General features: G+C 35.5%; 2 protein-coding genes across 4 annotated transcripts in view; one reads left to right on the forward strand and one right to left on the reverse strand.

Annotated features, from left to right (window-relative positions):
- The window catches only part of LOC309441946 (uncharacterized protein), a 555,153-nt gene that overhangs the window by 137,365 nt on the left and 395,422 nt on the right, over window positions 1-22,366 (forward strand). The gene's annotated exons all lie outside the window — the stretch shown is intronic.
- The window catches only part of RPS6KA3 (ribosomal protein S6 kinase A3), a 77,096-nt gene that overhangs the window by 30,883 nt on the left and 23,847 nt on the right, over window positions 1-22,366 (reverse strand). For all 3 annotated transcript variants that reach the window (XM_082058283.1, XM_082058282.1, XM_082058284.1), the window contains 5 exons: window positions 12,353-12,469; window positions 9,962-10,043; window positions 6,059-6,139; window positions 4,966-5,045; window positions 2,619-2,725 (listed from right to left, as the gene is read on the reverse strand). In XM_082058283.1, coding sequence (XP_081914409.1) covers window positions 2,619-2,725; window positions 4,966-5,045; window positions 6,059-6,139; window positions 9,962-10,043; window positions 12,353-12,469 — 467 coding nt within the window. The remainder of the gene's footprint in view (window positions 1-2,618; window positions 2,726-4,965; window positions 5,046-6,058; window positions 6,140-9,961; window positions 10,044-12,352; window positions 12,470-22,366) is intronic.

Here is a 22,366-nt window from a genome sequence, read left to right on the forward strand (position 1 = left end):
TTAGGGGCTGACCTGCTGGAAAGGAACCATTGCAGTGAAGGACTTGAGAGTTCTGGTTGACAACAGGCTGACCATGAGCCAGCAATGTGCCCTTGTGGCCGAGGCAGTCAACAGTATCCTGTGCTGCATTAAGAAAAGTGTGACCAGCACGTCAAGGGAGGTTCTCCTCCCCCTCTACTCTGCCCTGGTGAGGCTGCATCTGGAGTACTGCATCCAGAGCCCAACGACAGAATGAGGTGCAACGGGCACAGACTGAAGCACAGGAGGTTCCATCTGAATATGAGGAGAAACTTCTTTACTTTGAGGGTGCCAGAGCACTGGAACAGGCTGCCCAGAGAAGCTGTGGAGTCTCCTTCTCTGGAGACATTCAGAACCTGCCTGGACACATTCCTGTGTGATTTGCTCCAGGTGAACCTGATTTAGCAGGTGGGTTGGACTAGATGATCTCCAGAGGTCCCTTCCAACCCCAACCATTCTGTGATTCTGTGATATCGGAGTTTTATTTACCTATTTGGTTGAATTCAGCACGGCATGTAGTAACATTTATCTTGACGTTTCAGTTTTGGCCATCTGTAGCATGTGTCATCACAATTGTTAAAAATAGAGATATAGCTCTATTTCTCTTAAACTGAGCAAGAAATGTTAATATAATTTACGTTTGCATATGTATACAAAATGAGTATTCATTTGTAATTATCATTTCAAAGGGTGTTGACCCCTTCAAATAACATCAAGTAGTAAGCATTCTCATGTCGTACCAAAGGACAGGAGTCATGGGCCCTATACTTAGAGCAGGCCTTATGCTTCCACCTGTTTATTTTAATCACAAAAAGGGCTGCACTGAGATGCTAACTATCCTCAACCACAACAGAATACAATCACAATTCCAAGCATGCAAAGTATTTCAGAATGGGACTCTGTAACACCACCTACACAGCAGGCCTAGTACTTTCAGCTTGTCCTGTGGGGAGCTGTGCTTCACCCTGGGGATGAGACCTGACCCAGGCACACACTGCATGGCCATTTCCCCTGCCCTTCCCTCTTCCTCCTTTGCAGTTTCCATGGTGGAAAACAGCCCCAGAGAACTGATACAGCCTGGGAGAGTCACTACTATCTCATCAATAACTTGAAGGAAATTACAACCTTTGCTTTTTTTTTTTTTTTTTTAATCAAATACACCCAAGGCTTTAAATCAGGGCTTGTCAACAGGTATAGACACATGCAAAAAAACCCCACCACACTATGTTTGAGTCAGTAGTTCTTTAGTCTTCTGACAGTTACTGTTTTGTTCTTTTCCTCTTGGAAGTAAGCATTAGCAAAATAACTAAAGTTCTCTCACTTTGCTTTTTAAATATCTTTTTCTACTTGGTAAGCCTATTTTTCCTCACTTCAGAATTACTTAAACAGAACAGTCTCAAAGTTGAAACATAATTAATTCCCCATTCATTTGTAAGTGCAACTCCATGCCAAAAGTCTCCAAATTTCTGATTTGAGTGTGAATCCTTCTCCTCTTGTCAGTCAGGGCTGAGCATTTTTAAATTTGTATCTTTTTTCTAGGAGATGCACAAAAGAACATGCTCTCTTAATGGAACTTTCATGTAATGGCCAGATTCTGTAATACCTGTACTAATTTTTGCTCTTTCTCACTAATACTTTACATGAGACAATTATCTCACACAGAATTTTCAGGTTCCCATATAGCTGTAAGAGAGAAGTGAGATCATCAAGGACATCAGGACTTAAGAACTATTATAGGTTTCCTTGCAATGAGGCAGAGTATGTTAACTATCTGATTAAGCACAACAGAAGATGCATGCATTATATTGTTACTTAGATTCCTCTCCAGGTAGAGGAATAACACTACAGTATGCATTTATATCTGAAATATTCAAATGTTCCAGATGATAGCACTGACATTTTCTTCTTTACATCGTCTAAAACTAAAAAAAATACTGGAGGAAAGACATAAACAGGAGACAGAATTCAGTCATTTGAATGAAGCACAGATGACTAACACTGAGACAACACCATACCAGAATTGTAACTTCAAGCTTATTTTAAGTTTTCAGTGTAATTATGTGATCACCAATATGTTAAATAAAGCCTCATATTTTACTTTAAAATTAAAACTGCATTCTGCTCTTACTGCAGTGGATTTTAAAAATCAGCATTGCAAAAGATGTTTGCTGTTACGTTTTCAAATCCAAAGATACAACGTTCCACTGCAACTTTGTATAATGCATTTGTTCTATGTTTATTGCTAGTCTGGAAATGCTATAATAATGACAAAAACAAAAGGCCAAGAAGACCTCTTCTCCATTGCACACCTTAAACCATCTGGAAAGTGAAAGGCAAGAATATTTCAGTGTTGTCTTTACTTAAAATAACATGGGTTATAGTACTTGCCATATCACTCTGCAACTAGATGTTCATGTTATAATGGAAATAAAATCCAACCTTTTTAATTAAAAAAGCCCGCAAAAAGCTTCCCCTACCTCCCTCCTTGCTCAGTTTATATAGCAAATTACTGAGGTTTAACAGCTGGAAAGATAAGTGCATAGGTAGAAGTGCTATACAAATCAAATGAATACACTGCATTCGCTGCAGAGGAGTCTTACTTTTCTGGTTTTAGGTCCCGGTATATTATTCCAAGACTATGTAGATGGTCTAAAGCAAGTGCTAATTCTGCCAGGTAAAATTTAACATCATCTTCTGTGAACATCACCTGAAAAAGCAAAACAATGTATTTTACATGTAAAATCTGTAATGCTTACACCAGCACCAACTAAACAACTGTAACACTGGTTCTGAAGAACAGTTCTTCATGCTACATACTAGAAAAAGAACTTCTGAAGCCAATATCTTCTTATTCTTTCTGAGGTTATTTGCTTCTGATTGTTCAAGAGAACAGATAGACACATTGTAGTGTGACCAAAAATTTAAGTATTTAAAGAATGTGACTACCTCTTTACTGAATGTGACCATTTCATTTCCAGAAAACAAATTTGGACTGAAGAGGTCCAAATGCTTGAATGTTTTCTACCAAGTCAGAGAGATGAGAAAAGCTTAAGCATCTTGTTTTTGAGGAGACTGCCTATAAGTACCATAAGAAATAAGTTTCAGTGATGGTAAAACCCCCAAGATGCAGCCTGAGATGTGACTGCTGAAAAGGTAGATCAAAGAGTAAACTAAGGAAATAGCCTATGTAAGAGCACAAGTAAGATGTCAGATAGCAATTTCATATTTTCTGTTAGGAAGAGAAACTAATCCTGTTTACTGAGAACTGAGAACAAGATTAAAATAAAATTTAAAAAATCCTGCATAATTTGATTCTACCTCACTTACTAGTCTGTATTTAAAACTAACATCTTTAGATACAGTATATAGACTTGGAAAAAATAATGGCAATGGAGAGCACAGATTAACACTAGTTTAAGCAAGTATTAAGAATGAAGAACACCACATATGTTCCTCTTAGTAGCTTAAAGGGAGAAAGTGATATCAAAGCTTGTTCAAAAGGTTGTTGCTGATGTTACTTTTTAAAAAGAGTCAACATTTAGTACGGGGACATTCAAGAAGAGAAGTTTCTATAAGAAACATTTAGAAGCTCAAATAGTGAACAATCCCAGGAAGATGATAATACACCCATACTATGTTTTTTAAAAACATTGCATGGAATTAATCTCTCCTAACCTTAAACATCTGCAGTGTAGATGTCTAGCTCTGAATTAATAACTTTTCCCTTTTTAGTCAATAGGGAAAAAGCAGGAACTTTTAGGCTGCAGTTCATCTGATCTATTTACAAATCACATGAATTGATATAAGGATGACATTGATTGCACCCAGCATGCCCATTTCACTCCATCAGTTATGAACAACTAGCTTAGATTCAGGTACCTGTAATGAATATTTCTTATCTAACCATATTACAACTTTTAAAATTTGAGTGGCTCAAGATGAAAATATTATCATCAGGAAAGCAATATACATTCTTTCTTGGGAACCAAGAGGCAGCTATGGGTTTTAAGAAAAAAGTATCTCAATTTTAGAGTACTAATAACTTTCTAATTATCTGTGGCAAAACAAACTAAAAGAAGCAACTTGAAACAGATGGCTTTCCTGAATTAAATGTCATCATTTATATCGTCAGCACAGATCTATACACAAAATGCATTGCATTTCACTCTCTTCTTAATAACCATAGAGGCTTTGTAGTGGTGATCCAACTGTACCAGATAGTCTGTAGCAAGGGAAATGCAAAACAGCTACAATTACAAGTTCTGGGTACTAGATATACATTGGATATATTTATATCTCTATCGTACTATGTATTTGCTGGAAGATTTTGCATGAGTGCTAAAAAAACCAATAAATCTGATATATGAAATGTCAGCACTTATTTTGGGAGTTAAATTAATTTGAGGTAATTAAACTTTCCAAAACCATTATTTCACACATCTACCCAGAGATATCACCAGCATGACAAAGGCAAAGTCTACTTGCTTGGAAAATTACCAAAACAAGTGGAATATAATTCTTGCTTTTAAAATATTTATAAAGAATGCAATTTTGTGTTCATATGTAAATCATTAAAAAGTCACTAAATTTTGATAATAAAACCAGACATGAATCAGTTAATTTGAATACAACTACTTTATATTAATCCATGCTCTGAGACTCATACTTAAAAATGGTAGCAATAGAAGAAAATTTTGCAAGGTGTAAAAAGCAGCAGAGTGAGACTGTCTAAGCCTTTTTTCAGAAACAATGTAGATTACCAACAGCATTTTTAATGAAGTGACTACTTCATGCAAAAAACCCCAAGCAAATAAAAAAACCCCCTATCTGGTTAAAAAAAATATTCAAAATTTTATTCAATGAAAACAGAAGCTAAAAAGTAAACTCTCCTAATATAGGCAATTTATAGTCAAATGTTATCACAAATTTCAAGTTAAAAAGGTTTACCTCTTTGGATAAACGTGTAAACAAGTCTCCTCCCCTGAGAAAATCCAAAATAAGATATAGCTTCCCTTCTGTTTGAAAAGCTGAAAAGATCAATTAAAAAAATTAAACATTGTCTACTCTTACTCTTGATCAGAAGAATAACATAGACAATAATTCACCTGTATTTTCATTATCAAATGAATTATTCTTCTTTCTCCTTTGCATTAAAAAAAAATATTTAAATGAACGAAGTAACTGTTCCTCTATCATAGACCAAGTAACTCTCATGCCATATGAAAACAAAGCAAATCACCAATGGAACTCCTAAGAAAATAAACTGTACTTAGGTTAGTCCGCATTTCATTCCAGATTTTAGGAAGTAAAAAGCCTAGATTTAAAAGGGTAAATTAGCAACTAATGCATATATTCTAAAACCTCTGGGAACTCATTTTAACAGGGAGATGTTGTCTACTTTGCCAAAGAGTGACAAGTAATACAGTGAAAGCTGTATATAATCCACTTCAGAGAACAAGGTTTGAACTATTGGAAAAACTGGATCCTAAAAGAAAATTCAACTGCAAAAATTAAAACCAGAAACTATTATCTATCTTTTCTCAGTTTAGTTTCTGCATGACATGTTAAGAGTACTGATTTCCTCCCCTCCTCCCCCCTAATAATTTTTTATGACTGCCCATACTACTAAAATTAGAAGGCATATTTCCACCAATTTTGATGCAACTTGAAGTAATGTCATTGCATATGCTTTCTATAGATTAACTAAAGTAAGGATAAGAAATAATTAGAAAAAAATAAGTGAATGACATATACAAAAGAGAAGAGGTTCTGGAAAAGAAGGGCTAGATATAAGTAGGTAACTGCTTTCTAGTAAAGCAAAGGGCTACAAGACCCAGTCCTAGAAAGACATAACACTGTGCATCAAGTTAGAAGTGTGCTTACTTTGCATGAGAATTACTACACGGGAAGTCTTTGTGCAATCAGGATTTAGATAGCACACTAATATTGTATGATTCTCTGAACTACAAAGCAAATATTAGGTACTATCTTGACAAGCACCCTTTCTTACAATATAAAACTGAATTTTTCTGCAACTCACCATAATGTAACTTGACAATGAAAGGATGGTTAACTTCTACTAGGATATCACGTTCCATTTTTGTTCGAACTCGATCTCGAACTACAACAGAACATAAGCAAGATAAAAAAAATAAAATAATTTACATTGCAAATCAGTATTTTTCCTATGTTTCCTGACGTACTTCACATCGTATCCCATAATATTACGATTGCCTACAGGTCACTATACACAGAATAGACTTCAGAGAGATTTATGTCACAGTGCAGTTTTCTGATAGATCTCTTCACGCATTTCAATTTGCTTCAGTTTCTGCTATTGGCAAAAATCTGACAGTGGGTAAACAAATTTAACAAAAGCACAAGAAAAAACATAAGTGCCCTTCAGTCAGCCCTATACTTAGTTAACCTTTTAAACAGTAGAGCAAAACTGCCACAGCTATGTATAGTAAACATAGCCATTTTCTCTACTGTTGAAAAGTAGGGAGAATTAAAGTTATAGCAAAGCAAACTTATAAGTAAAATTATACTATCATAAAGATGCCTACACTGGTTTAACTCATTCAAATAACTTGCACTATTAAGTACCTTCACAACCTGCCTGGATGCCTTCCTGTGTAACCTCATCTAGGTGTTCCTGCTCTGGCGGGGGGATTGGACTAGATGATCTTTTGAGGTCCCTTCCAATCCCTAACATTCTGTGATTCACAATTTGTAAGGGATTTTTTAAAAAACTTCCTTTCTTTATTGTGAACTTAAAATAAAAATAATATCCATTCAATGTAGTGTGTACTTTTAAAAAGACTTACTGAGAATAAATATGTGCATGGAGGGCTATATCAGATGTCAGAAACAGTTACTGCTCAAGCTGCCTGTGCTGTCCCACCACAGCTCAGAATGGGACACGTACCTGCTCCTGTGCCACTATGGACTGCACTGAGGACCCCAGGCAGATGCCCCCCATATAGGGCTGGCAATCCTTGAGCCAGGCAGGACACACTTCAGGCACCCCAGGCAGCTCCCCCACCTTTCCAGGCAGCACCTGTTCCCACCCAAAGCTCCAAATCCACCAGGACACAGTCAAAATTCCGAACTCTCACAGATGAGAGCTAACAAAGTTTGCTACAGTGGTTTAAGATGTTGCATTTCTCTTTCCCTTATTCTATGTTTTGTTACTGACCCTTTCCAGAATGTTACGAATTCTTGAAAGAAGCACCCCAGTCCAAAGTTTAAGTCGCCGGCATCTCTGGTACAGTTAACAAGCCAGAGTTCTCAGATATTAAAACATAACATGACAGGAAAAAAAGTCAAGAAGGAAAAGGGTCTTTTAGAAGTTTAGCTATCTTTTCCCAGAAACTTGCACTTACAATAATACAGGCACTTGTGAAATTTAGTTATATAGATAGATTTTTATGAATAAAGCTATCAAGTTTCCTCCTCCCTGCAGAATAGATTCCTAAAAATGGAAGCAATTGAAATAAGTGCTCTCCAAACACAGAGCAAGCATCACATTTGAATTGTGACCTTTACATCTGAAGTCATGAAATTTTCACAGGATAGCTGTGCAGTTTTGCTGTTCCAAGGGTTCATATGAATTATAAAACTGAAATTCAGAATATTATTTTTTTTAAGCAGATTCAGTTGAGAAAAAATTCAAAAGACTTAAGTGCCTATAGCTATGCAACAGTTGCATGGATAACAAGCCTATTTCTGAAAAGCCAGAGAAAGTCCAGATTTACAAAATCTCAACCAAAAAGAACTATAAGGAACTGAGGTAATTTCAGATCTCAGTATTAGCCATTAAAAATCTGACTTTCGTTGACTGTACTTGCCACATATGTACTGCTGAAGTATCGATGCCAGACTCTCTAGCAATGATTTGGCCCCATTTCTCTCTCTCCCCATCATAAAGGGGCATTGAAAGACGATACCTTCTATCTGAGTGTATTAATAAACTAGTCTCTGCACTAAAGAAAGTTGTACGTGTATATTCTTGGATTTGTTCTAAACATTAAAAGGTTGGACCGTGCAGTTACATCAACATGTTCTGGCTAATATAGTTGCATTCCTATGAAAACATTCTTTCTAAATTTGATTTGTGAATCATGCACACTGCTTTTGATAAAGAAGTAGTCTTAAAGGGCACTTTTATCTTTAATTTTAGAACACAAAAATAACTCTGTGAAATAAATTTGAAAGAGCCAAGACAAGACCTTAGACAAATCAAGTAACACAGTATTTAAAATTACAATATTAAATCTCTAAAAATGTTGCAATTATGGAAAAAATAATTAATTTCAGTTAATTTCATATTAAGACTTCAACAGTAACCTACATTTGCTTGCAGCTTCACTCTTTTTAAAACTTAAATCACAAACAGAAAACACTCAAAAGCATCTGAAACTTCAGAGACAAGGTGTGGAAAAATGTGGCATCTTCCTGCTACTCTCACCAAAAGGCTCAAGCCTTTTGCATCCTTGAATTAGTGCCCACGAGTCTCGCTTCTCCAACCAGAAGCCAAGCTTCAGTACTTATCAGTCTCTGCCATCTGTAGGCAAAACTAGATCCACAGCTTGGACTGGAATTTTTACATGTAAGGTTAAAACACAATCAAAAGGTGATGGAGAGAGGCCCTCAAGCATTTTAAAAAAGCAGCTGCTGAATGACCTCTGACTCCAGTTCTGAGCCATTAACAGGCTGGAGAATGAAAAGCTGTTGAGGATATCAAAGTATATTAAATGAGTGGAAATCGATTTCAGAAAAATAGGAAGTAAATAATGAGAATAACACGTGCCACAAAACACAGAGGAATCAAAATATAGGAAACTGTTCGAAAGCACTCAAACCCTCTGTAATAGTTTTAAGTGAAAGCGATATTTAATGAGATTTGTGAGACAGATGTTCAGCACTAGATCTTAAGCAGAAAAATTTCACGTTCAACATTTTAGCAGAAGCTCACAATCGATGCGAGGTTTTGTCCCATCTATCATTCTACGAATATTTTAAGATGAAACAAAGTTAAAATTGAAAATCAATAGAATAATCAATAATACTTAAAGTACTAGAGATTGTTGGAAATACCCCAAAACTATCACAACAACTTCAATGCAGTCATGAGTCAGAAGAACTACAAATAGAAGTCTTATTTAAACAATGGCATTAAGGAACAAATACACGTTCTGGTCAAGGGACTGATGTGAAAGATTGCCTTCATTTTGATCTACAGTAAAAAATACATTTATCTTTTCTTATGGAGTTCTCCAGGACAGAACCGAGATTGTTCAGATTTGAAATTATTTTGTTACTGATACCATTCAAGACCAAAAACACTCAAGAAACAAAACAATTTACACCTGTTTGTTTTTTTTTTTTTTTCCTCACATAACTTAAGATGATTAAGATTCATCAAATATATCCTACATCCAGAACAAGTGCCAAAAGTTTGACGAAAATGTATGGTATACTTCTGTTTTAAAGACAAACTCCTTTGCTTAGAACTTTTAGAATAAAACAGCTGATATAATGCACTTCTAAATATCATGATCTAAATATAAACTGAGCAAAAGGTATTAACTGTATCCTTGGTGATACACAGCAAACGAAAAAGAAATGATATTAAGTTTCAAATAACAGCTCAGGAGCAAGTTGGGTGGCAGATATAACAACTACTCTATTAAACCACCATCACCTAACACACTCGGCATGGAAGGAACCTACTTTCCCCTATAACTACCAATATAGTCCTGCTGTTTACTTAATCCTTCTGGGTTTACAATACAAGGAAGCATATTTTGCTATTTGCTGTTTGACAGAAGAAAGTTCTAAGATACAATTTGTAGAACAACATGTGTGTAAAGATTAAGTTTTGGTTTTATGTCCCTGATTTCTCTCTTTTTTTTTCCTCCGCTCTCTAAATAGTGCTTACCTTTCAAGGTGGCTTTTTTCAATACCTTCATTGCATAAAGCTGTCTAGCATCTGATCCTGAGATTTTTTTGACAAGAAAGACCTGCATTGAAAATTAAAAAGAATTCTTAAAAGAAAGTTAAAGGCCAGTCATCAGTATACTTTGCTATAAAATTCAAGTACTCAGTATTATTTAAAGTGAAAGTCGACCTTATTATTCCTTCCAATGCTATTATCTTCTGAATAGTTTTAAATTCCGCAAAGTCAAACAAAATTCCCTTGCATTTTTTCCTACTATTCCTTCATTTCATAATCTAAAAGGTTCATTTAAGGCAAACAGTCTGCCAAATTAATTTTGATTTAAGCTAATTTATTCCACTGTGAAAAAAAAAAGGATGAATTTTTATTCTTTCAGAAGTTGAGACAAATTTGAAATACAAACTCCAGCTTTTTGGTTTTACTCTCTAAATAGTTTTATCTTATTAAAATTGAGAAGATGGCATAGCAAAAGTGCTAATAATTTTCAGATATGAAAATAAATGTGTGTAGAAAAATTGATCCAGAAAACTATATAAACCAATGCATAACAAAATATTTTTTTTTTAAGTAACCTATAAAATTATAAGAACCAACCTCTTGTGTCACAAAACCTAATGTTTTTTATGGCATGCTTTGGTTGAGTTTTGCACATATCAATAAAGTACAACCAGTCTCTATTAAAGTCTGTTTCGTTTCCTTCTCAGTGTAATGGGATTTCTTGAGTGTGTTTGTTTTTAATATCCTTAACATGAAATTGATTCCAGTAGAGCCAAATTTCAGATTTAGAAATGAAGAAGGAAAAAAAAAAAATCTATATCTCTAGATATAGATATATAGAGATATATATATATACATACCTGCCACAGGCTTTCTGGTTATTTATGAAAAAGTGCAAAGAAATGTTATGGTATATGAGAATGTTAAACATGCTATATGAAGTTAGTTTTATGTTTGGTTTTGTGTCCCATTCCCACTTACGTTAACATTCCCCTTTGCACTATCCACAGATTATCAGAATATCATCAAGAGACCTTGAAAAGCATGCAAATTAGTCTTTTAAAACTGAATGGGCAGTAGTGACATCTTCCCAAATGATAAGAAAAAAGGGATTACAGGTTTTGCAATATTATTCCTTTTTGCATAAAGCCTAGAACAATTGCATCTATACAAGACTTTGAGTCAGCTAGGCAGTTAAATATTTTTGCTTTTTCAAAACTTGCACCCTCCCTCAAAGTTATAGCAATGAATTAAATAATATCAATAAAATAAAAGGGACTGAGGAAATTATAATTTATCTTACTTTTCCTTGCCCCTGAATGTTTTACTTCTCCTGATTTGAAGATTTACAAATCAAAAGTTTGTTATGATTCCAGATGAAATCAAACAACATAAGAAACCACATTTGGAATTCCATTTCTCTGAAGTCATCCTAGTTTGAGTACAAAATTTTATAGTTTCGAAACATCTAGATTTCCAAGGTTAACTGGACTGCTACTCCAATAAGGTATCTAACAGCAACTTCCTACCACCAAGAGAGAATTGGACTGATTATTTTCATTTCCCCACCATATCCAAGATGGATTTGGCATTATATGCTAGAGCTTAATATCACATTCAGAATTGCAATTAAGGCTGAAAACAGACGTAGAGGCTCTGTTGTCTTACATGGCATATGCCATTTTGTCTCAACTATGTGTCTTGACACATGAAGTTAATGCCTTCCTTCCAAGTTAGATTTGGACAACTGAAAGTATGAATCATGTACACCTCAGTGAGGTCCCAATGTGGGTAGTACTCATTACATGCCAAAAATGGATCTTCAGATAAACATCAAGGTACATTGTGCCTTAACCAAATTAATGCCTAGCATGAACACAACTATGGTACATCATGTTTATTTCAGCAGCCATTATTGCCTAAAATTTGTTCTTTACAATTACAATCTGCTACAAAAATAAATTCTGACTATAACTTCTGTACTGGTGATAACCTAGCAATAGCAAGTTAGCAACTAGGAATACTTATTTAAAAAAAAAAAAAAAAAAAAAAATCCTTCAACCCTTGCCCTCTCAAACATAGAAGAACAGTTATAGAAAAATGACATTCCATTTTAACAGTGAATACTCAATTATTTCATATCAAGCCAATTTTTCTATGGACCTTGGAGATCTACATATCATACAAACTAGAAGATGACTTAGTGCTTCAAAAAGATCTGCCACAATCACAGTGGCTAGTTAACACTAATTTAGAAAGTAGTTTTCACTTGCAACACTGCTTTAATGCAAGATTGTGGCTGTTCTAAATGTTTCACTCAAACTGTTATTCAGTGCTACATTTCCAAATAACCAGCTCAAGAGTTCATTTACTAACCTTCCCAAAGGATCCTTGTCCTAGTACTTTCAGAAGTTCAAACTGTGAAGGGTCTGCTTTCTCATGTCCTTCCTTTACGTGGTGAGTTATTGCAATTTCTTTGATATTTCCTTCTTCCTGACAGGAGAAGAGGGGAATAATTTTCTGTTAGTGGTGCATCTTCTGAAAATGTTTATAAATTCACAATATGCTGAAAAATACCAGTGCCACTGAATCCTACCAACTACACACTCCCAAATATAGATAAAAACCACTGAGCAACACTGTTTGCATAATTAAAACAGGAAAAAATGTTACAAAAGGCAGTATTAGTTCAGTAAGTGTATGGCTTAAACTTTCAGGGATGCATCAGAATCCACACAATAACAGACTGACAATAACATGACAGCGATTCCCAAGCTTTTGTGCTTAGGCCCATATTGTTTGGTTCATAATCTCCATTCCCAAATCACAACTCATTAATGGAAACCAATCTTCTTAAGAATTTAGTCCTCTTAAAGCATACCTAGAGTGCATCAAACAGACCAGATCTCTGAGGAAAACTCTCCATTTTAACACTTGAATGAAGACCACTATGCTGCAATGATGCTAATGTTCACCTTTATGAGACAGTGTAAGACTCGAGACATTTGCCCACAAAGCAGCACACCCTCCACCTGCCACTGAGAAAATTCTGGTGAGGAAAGGAATCTCATTGCCTCTCTTATCAAGGATAGTCTGTTCTATAAAACTGGCCAGTCTTCAGCATCCCCCCTTCTGTCAGAAACTGAAGTCACCAGAAAGCTCTAAAGGGCAGCAGATCCAGTCTTTTTGTGCTCTGCACTTAATTCAGTATTTTCTGCCCAGAATTTAAAAATCTCCTGAAAAGCAACACTCTTTGCCACACAAGGAAAGAATTTTAAAACTTACCAGCAGCTGTTCAAGAGCAAGTAAAAAACTGCATTCTTATCAATGTCATCTGAAGAACCATCTAGGCATTACATGTAATCCAACCAAAACAGCACTGACTATAAGCTAACTTACATAAACCTACTAACTACAATTTCAACGTCTTGTGCATTCTCTTCCTATTCTTTCTATGTGCTATAATGAATTAAATAAATCTGAGAATTCTCCTCCTCTATTTAATGAGGAAGTCTCAGATCTGTTTCACAGAATCACAGACTGGTTGACCTCTAGAGATCATCTGGTCCAACCCCCTGCTCAGGCAGGGTCACCTACATCCATGACCATGTGCAGGCAGCTTCTGACTATCTCCAAGGATGGAGACTCCACAGCCTCCCTGGGCAACCTGTGCCAGGGCTTGGTCACCCTGTGAAAAGGTGTTTTCTGATGTTCAGAGGGCACCTCCCGTGTTTCAGTTTGTATCCATTGCCACTGGTCCTGTCATTGGGCATTTCTGAAAAATGCCTGGCTCCACATTCTATGCATCCTCCCTTAGGTGGGTCAAATTTGATTTTACTGTTGTGAATTCAGGCTGACTAATCCCAATAATTTTTTTGTCCTTTTTGTACATGGAAATGGTTTACAGGATGACTTGGTTCCATCACCTTTCCAGGGATGGTGTAGCTGACCACCCTGTAGTTCCCTGGGTCCTCCTTCTTGACCTTTTTGAAGAAAGTAGTGACATTTGCTTTCCTTCAGTCCTCAGGCACCTGTCTCCCAGTCACCATGATCATCAGAAGATAATAAAGAGTGGCCTCACAATGACATCTGTCAGATCTCTCAGCACTTGTGTGTGTATTCTGTCAGGACCCGTGGACTTATGTACATGCAGTTTGCTTAAGTATTCTCTAACATGACCCTTTTCCACCAAAGGTATGTCTTCCTTGCTCCAGACTTTCTCTTTATTTATATACACCAACAGGTGCAGAAGTTAGTTCTAGTGATGGGAAAGTAGAGACAGCGTTCTGAAGCTGTGCTTCTGAAGCACCAATTCATGCATTTTTCAAGTATCCAGCAATATTTGTGTGCATGAATCATTGCTGAAAATATCCTTTTGTATCTGGTCATTTCAGTATCGTGTATAAGTGCACAGCAACTCTCCATACACATCAGCATGCTCAAACACATGCTTCTCCTAGATCAGCATTTCTCCTTCAGAAGATTCCAACCAAAGTTGGAAACAAACTGCACAGAACAAATCCTGAGCACCTATGTGTGAGTGTGTACATATATAAAAATAATCCAGTGTACACCTTGAAATAATGCACAGCACATTCTGCCAACTTTCAAAATCAGAAAGTGAAAAAGGATATTTTAATGTAAGGGACTTGGATTTGTCTTGGGTGTTCTAAAACTAAGATGACCGATAAGGTTAGGTGGCAGTTTCCAATGTAGGACAGTGAAAATTTTGCATACATGTGCATGTATGCATGCTGTGTACTACTCCTAATAAACCTAAACTCCTTTTTCCTTTGAGGAGAAAATGCTACCATCATTTACTCAAGGCTGAATCTTTATAGAGTTTCAAAGAAATATTGATTCCTTCCACTTGTCAAAGGAATTATTTGCTGGTGGACATCTGTATTTTCATCTTTTAAATTAGTACGTGAACAGTTGGACTACATACTACTTAAACCACCCACTGTAATCTTAGAGAATCCTGGGGTGGAATAGAACAGTAGAACAGATTGCCAAGTACACATTACTTCAGATACTTTGAATCATTTCTGTTTAACTGTTTTTATCTATTAGCTCCCTGGCAATCTTGGGAAAGTAAAAAATGTGTGCAACAACTTCCTCGAATCTCTCCGTTATCTACTCAGATTCAAGGACACAAAGCAATGAGGTGGACACATTGCTTTAAAAGCATTACAAAATGTAACAAAAACAAGAAATTAATAAGAAAAGACATTAAGTTGTTCTCCATACACAAACAAAAAATGGAATGCAATTATTATGCAACCAACTTTCTGGTGGTTATTTTGGGCACCCTCTGGAAAAACAAAAACAAAAAACAAACCCCAAACCACTACTTCACATTCCCGATACTAAGAGAATGTTCCCAGCCTTCACACGTTCTCAGGGTTCCAACGCTCTCCAGTCCTTATAAGGCCGACCCAATACACCTCTATTTTAAACAAAATGAAACTCTGATCATATCCTAATTTAGTAGCTTTTTCCAGAACACAGGCTTGGGAGCAACATTTATGATGAATAGGTACCCACAAATTTGCAGTTTCCTTTCTTGACATAATTGCCAAACGTTCGTTATTTTTACCTAAACAGTATTTTGCAAATGCAGTTAAAAATGCAAAAGAGAGGATATTCAACTTACATGCAGAAGTAATCAATCCTCACTTTACCCACTATCTAGCTGAATCAAAATACAAGCCTTTCACACTGTAAGAAGAGAGATATCTTTCTGAGCTAATTGCACTAATCACATCAGTCGATAGATGCTGTCTTACAGGAAACTGGAAGAGAAACCAGCCATCCGGTGTGGTACAGAATTTGTCTTAAGCTCTGCCCCTGATCATTCCCTGATATTCAGAGAAAACATTTGTCCCATGTGACGAATTAAAATGAAATGAGATGAAGCTGAAAGTCTCTGGTCCTCCTCCTCTTTCATCCACTCCCTGACAACTTTCACACCACTATACTCACTCACCAGTGATCCAGCTGTTGCAACAGTGAGATCTTCTTTCCAGTCATAACTACACCCTGCTGCCTGTATTTTATTTCTGTCATTTATAACCTTGGAAAGCTCTCTTTTCTCAAGCCTTATACTGTGGCAACGTCTAAACAGAAGTCCCAAGACATAAATTTCTTTTTCTAGTTATGCAGCTCTCACTTAAGGCCATCACATTAGAAAGTAAAACTCTCGCAGAAAGTCACATTAAAAAACAACAACAACAACAAACAAACCTCAAAAAAACTGTGTTAGTCAACTTAAAGTGGTTGCTACTGGTTTCCTTTTTCACAAAACTAAATATAGAATACAAGGAAATAAACAGAAGGTAATACTACTCTGAGTTTCCTTAACATTTCCTTAACAGTATAACAGCATTAAGTCAACACTGGCCTGGAATGCAAGTGACAAGCTTTAGTATGAATTTAAAACACCACTATTTCAGAATAACTTCCTGTACTGATATAGTTCACAAGTCCAAACTATTCTAGTCAGTAAGTATCTCAATAAAAGTAAGCTCTTAGTAATGTACCTCACAATATATGTCTATGCACAGGAACACATACTCACTTAGGAAAGAACACTGGATGGACTATATTCCATGGACAAATCAAATCTAAAAGAGAAGAGCTACCAAAAAAAAGTGAATTTATGCTAATTTATGTTCACTTTTGGAGACTAAATTAATTTTGTTGTAAAATCAAATACTTGTATTTATTTCTGAGATCTTATTACAGGAACACCTGCTAGATAATGTACTAAAAGCAAGCAGGACTCCAGGCCCTAAAGGAAGTAGAAGCAGAAGATCCTTACTAGTAATTCTTTCTCAGTAGTAATGAAAGAGCTAAAAAAAAGCAAGAGAAAAAAGTGCATTTATTTATACATATCTGCAAATTATCCTTTGGACCTCTGAATTTTCACCAGGAGATCTGAAAACAGTTTTGTGTGTAAAGAAATGGCCCATGCAGATCTGTATGGCAAAACACACTGCTTGCTTTATATAGTTTGTATAGTTTATCTGCAGACCTTGTTCTGAGGTTTATGTTCTAGGGACAACTGAAAAGCTGGTCTAGGGCTAGTAAACTGGGCTCCAAACTGCTAAGAGGGCTGCTGGTATCATCCTCATTATCATTCCTGTTACCATTACCATTCCTCACAGGCTTGTAATTTCCGCTTCTCTTATTACTCCTAATAATTCCAATCATTTTACAGATCAATTTTCTGAAAATAATGTGACAGTGGTATGAAAGGAAAAACAAGTAAAAGGGGTCTGTGAGAGAATTCTGGAGTATGAGCTTAAGCTGTCTGTAGACACCTTACAAGGGGGCTGCCAGACATGCACTTACAATAAGTACTACGAGTGCCATATGAGAGATATTCTTATGACACAACCTAAATCTGATAAATTTAGAAAATACAACAAACACTCATTAGAATTTAAATATTATAGCACCTCAAAAAAGATAAGTATTCTTAGTCCCAAATTTTATATGAACAGGACACAGAAACCACCAACTAAAGATAAAAATAATTAAAAACACATTTAAATGTATGCTATGACACTGACAAAGTAATCCACAAGGAAAAAGCTCTGAATTATCTATGTATACTTACAGACTTAGTTATGACTTAATTTGCTCCTTAAGCTAAGTGAGAGGTTTGTTTGGTTTTGTTTGTTTGTTTGTTTTTCTGTAAAGAGACCTTCCAGCTACTTGTCTTCTAAGGTCTTCTCTGAATAGTTTTTTTATTTTTAATACTTGATTTTTCTTTGTGTGTGTGTTATTTTGGAAGTCCTTGCATCCCGGCTAGACACAGTAACAATGGACTGATTTTATGCTATGTATAGAGTAATGGCCCCTACTACTCTTGGCCACAATCTTCCTGCCTCAACCTGCAGAGACGGTCGTTGCCAAGGCACCAACCAGAAGGCTGCGTTCAGCTGGGTGTGCAGTGGTATTGGTAGTTCTTCTGGAGCCAGAAACCAGAATAGGAGGGGGGGAAAAAAACAACAACAACACAAAACCAAAAAAGCAACAAAAACCCTAAAACAAACAAACCAAACAAACGTACAACTTTCTGCTGCTTTTAATCACAACAACTAAGTTGGATGTATATTGCCAGCACTGGCGAATAGCCTCCTCAAATATTACCTATCTTTCAAGATGACAGCCATAAAATAAATTTTAGAATTTAGTTTCTGAAATAAAGATACAAATATTTCAACAGTGTGGAAGTGCAATCCTCTTCTTTAAAGACAAGTCATAGTAATTTGTATCGGTGTAAAGGTCAGTTCACAGTGTACTTCCCTGTAATACTTTTCAACTGCAATTAATGAATTTTAAGTTACGTGACAAACACACAGCTATATCAGTTTATACTATTTTTGACTTGAAAATGGAACAGCAATGAAAATACTGCTTTTTTTTCAGTTGTTTTTGTTAGTATTAGGTATGTAGCTACACTGATTTTTTTTGTTTTCACCCCTCTCAATATCTTTTTCAGGAATGTTTTGCTTCCTCTAGACTAATGCACATTCTTGAGGCACATGTACATTCAGTACAAGTGAAGATAAGGCTGAAAACAGAAAAATGGATTCCCCAGCAAGTTACTTAACCCTGTTCCAACCACAGTTGCAGGTTTCCTTTTACTACTTTGTCAGCCTTCATTGTACTTATCAGAGCTCAGTTAGACATTGCAGTATCTGGCAAAATATTTTTCTATCTGCCACAGGCAGAATAATGTTGATCCCTGTAATCAAATAGAAACCACTTCTGAAATATTGGCTATGGTGTTAAAGCTACATAAAGCAGTTATGTCCTGTAAGGACAGTAAGCTTATTGGATATCAAGTGATTTTAAAAGGATGAGTCAGTGTTGGCACAGTTCCCAGCTCATATACATAATTTCCTTTTCCTCCCCTCCCTTGAATCAGGAAGTCTCCTGATGCATTTTTACTTTCCCAACTTGTTATGAAAGCATGATGAATTTTCAGTATTACCTGAAGAAATAAAACCCAAACAAGCTATGTTTTTTGAAGTAAAATATAAGCAACAAATATAACCAATCACTTTCACTTTTTGTATTAGGGCTTATAGAAATCTTTATTAAGTTAAAAACAGGAGTTCAAAGTGTGAGAATTGCACCACTCTAGGTATTTTTTAAAATCTCAAACATATTCTGTATGCATTCTACGCTCACTATGCTCCTAACTTTATATTCAAAATTGTCTTTGAAAAAAAGTAATTCAATGTCCAACAAGCATTGCACAATCTCCTGTTATTTCAGTAAGCAGTGTTAGCGACCTAAATCATGGAATAAAAACATTCCTTATATTTGTGACTAATATTAAATTTGAGTCACTTAACAGAACTAATGATTACTTAAATGCTTGTACACAAACAATTGTTCTAAAAAGCTGATTAAAAATGCTGCTTTTGAAGTAGTAATTATTCTAATACAACAAAGAGCAAAGCATTGCCATGCATAAAGTCAAGCTGACCTGAGGATATTCTGCGTATGTTGTCTGTTTTACTCTAATACCAAAGAAAAGTAGAAGTTTAACTAACATGGACATTTAAAGTCAGTAATACAGGTTTTCACAATTTATGTTTTTGCTTCTTTTTAAAAGATGGAAAAACATATTCAACTGACATCAAATTTCTTGTTGCAGATGGTATCTATTGTTACCTGTCAGAAAATACAATTCCCTAAAAGCAAACTCTGCAAAGGTTTAGTTTTTTGTGGGGTTTTTTTGGTGGTTTTTTTTTTGTTTTCTTTTGTTTTCGTTTTGTTTTTGTTTTTTTAAATTATTAAACTGTTAAGTGTCTAGGAGAAAAACAATGCATAGAGATAATAAAGAAAAATTGCTGTACTTATTCCTTACTCTCTATACCTTCTACTCTTTTCCATTCCTGGCTTTCTACTGCAACAATGTTGAGATCTAGAAGGAGGTCTATTTCTGCATTTGTTCCAGGTGGCCATCTCACTCACATAATGATGACTGCAGACCTGGTTGCTGAGACTGAACACCTCCCATTCTTTTGGTGTTACAGGTGAAGCAGATGGGAGTTTGAAGAGCGAGTCCTGTCCCAGAGCAACTATTAAAAGGATGAATGAGGCCCTTTGGATAAACATGACTGACCAGGCTAGGAAGGGAATTCTGAGATGCTTTCCCTCCTCAGAGTGAAAATACAAAGGCCAGGACAGAAGTAGGACTTTAGTCCTTCCTTCCCAAAGGAACTCTGAGTAGTAGGTTGTTTAGCAGCATTTTAAAAACTCAGTGTTGGTCACCAAGAGCAGTTTTGTAATGCAATTCTCTTTTGATCAAACACCACAAAATTATCTCATGAACTAGACTGTGCATGTCAGCATTGGAAAAAAATACTCATTGGGTGTAACTTTCATTTCTCAGTAACTCTCATATACGTTTTATTCCTACTAAGCACATTCAGCACTAGCCTCTGAAAGCTATGGTCCCTGTTTTATTGAGATAATATCTTAAACATACCCTAAAACGTATATGGGCTGAAAACTTTTAGTTTGGTTTGCACTGTCTAGCATTTTAAAAAAATCAACAGAATGTTAAAGACCATATAATCAAGCTGCCGTAAGTAGATAACAATGTCAATTTTTTTTGTTCAGAGACTTCTAAGAAATAACCTTTCATGTTGCCTCTGGCAAAGAACTAGAATTCAGGACTATAAGTTCATAAATGTTTATTTTAAAAGGTTTACATTAAAAAACTGTATATAAAGCAGCTTATGTTCTATTGTTTTACACGCATATCTTTTCTAGTGTTTCAGCTATGGCAAGCAAATTCAATTTCATTTTCTAACACATATGGCAAAGTATAAACCAATACATAGACTAGTGGGTATTAAATTCATATCCCTTTTATTTACAAATTAACAGACCTGCTTCACTTAAGATGTTAAGACAGTACACAAGAAGTTGGTTCACCCTTCCCACCACTGAAAAGTGTTTGCAGACTTACAGAGGAAAAAATGAAAAGTTGTTTTAGTTTTAACACTAAAAAGCTCTGTCACATTGCATGTCTACATGTATTATTAAATAGTTCAGAAATGGTGCTCAGGATAATACAGTTCTCTACTAGAGATTTTTCTCAATGGAAAAAAAATCCTTTTATGTTTAAATATATGCTCAACAACAAGACAAATTATACAAATTAAATGTCTGCTATAACTCTAAATTACCATTTAAAAGCTGAAATAACCACAACATTAATTGTAATCCAAGAGTGTCACTATTCTTAACACTGTTTTCAGAAGTAAATTAAAGATATTAATAAGCTTGAGTTATTTTAACTGTCACTCAACACATAAGCATATTTTACAGTTTAAATTACTACATGAAAAATGAAACTATTAAAATAATCACTATGTATTAATTTTTAAAATACCAACATTTTAAATAAAACTAGACTTTTAGTGAGAAAACAACATAAAGCTAAGCTCATACAGTTTTGGAGGAAAAAAAAGTTAGTTTTACAGTATTTACATACAGGTAAACCTTTTCCAATAAGGCTAAATTATCAGCAGGTACCTTAGAAACTTCTACTAAATACAAGCACAACAGACTTTTTTTTTTTTAAAGAAAATAGAAAAGGCTTTGTATACAAACAGCACTAATTCCAAACCAGTGAAAGACTAAAATTGCTTTGAATTACAAGTTTAATTAAATAAAATTTCCACCTTCTCCCCTTATTCTTTTAAATAATAAACTACGCTCACCCGAACTGAACGAACACGTAGAGAAAGAAACTTAAACATGACTAAGAAACCATGATGTTTAGATTTTCTGACTGAGCGATCATAAGTCCAGCAGGGAAGACCAACCCTGGCGTTTTTGCTGTGACCAGCTGTTCCGGCAATTAGAAAATTTCCTGTCAGGCAAGTCAGACACAGTTGGGGGGTGGGGAGAGAGAAGGGAGGGGAAAAAAAAAAAGAGACATTTATTCCCTTCCCTTGCCCCACGGTAAAGAAAAACTGGGCAGCAGTGGCACTCATGTTGTTGATGCTGTAGAGATCAGCACAGGAAATTTAAGCAGATTGTCTGATACCAACATGCTGTTGCAGATGTTAATTTATCCCTGGTTACCAGAAAAGAACAAAAAGAGATCAAGATCTATTTCAGAAATCATGCTACTATGCCACATTTCACTAGTTAAGCAGAATATCAACTATTTTAAATCCTACATGTGATTATTTTATCTTTACGACTTTAAACTTAATTTCACAAAATATTTTAAGATTACTGTTTAGAGTTAAATGCAGAGAAAGAGGTATGCTTATGCTTAAAGACTCTTTATTTACTAGAGTTGTTAGAGGACCAAACAGACCCTGCATATAGCCCTTTGAAATC

The sequence above is a fragment of the Streptopelia decaocto genome (genome assembly GCF_964273445.1).
Source record: "Streptopelia decaocto genome assembly, chromosome: 1".
Taxonomy (NCBI): Eukaryota; Metazoa; Chordata; class Aves; order Columbiformes; family Columbidae; genus Streptopelia; species Streptopelia decaocto.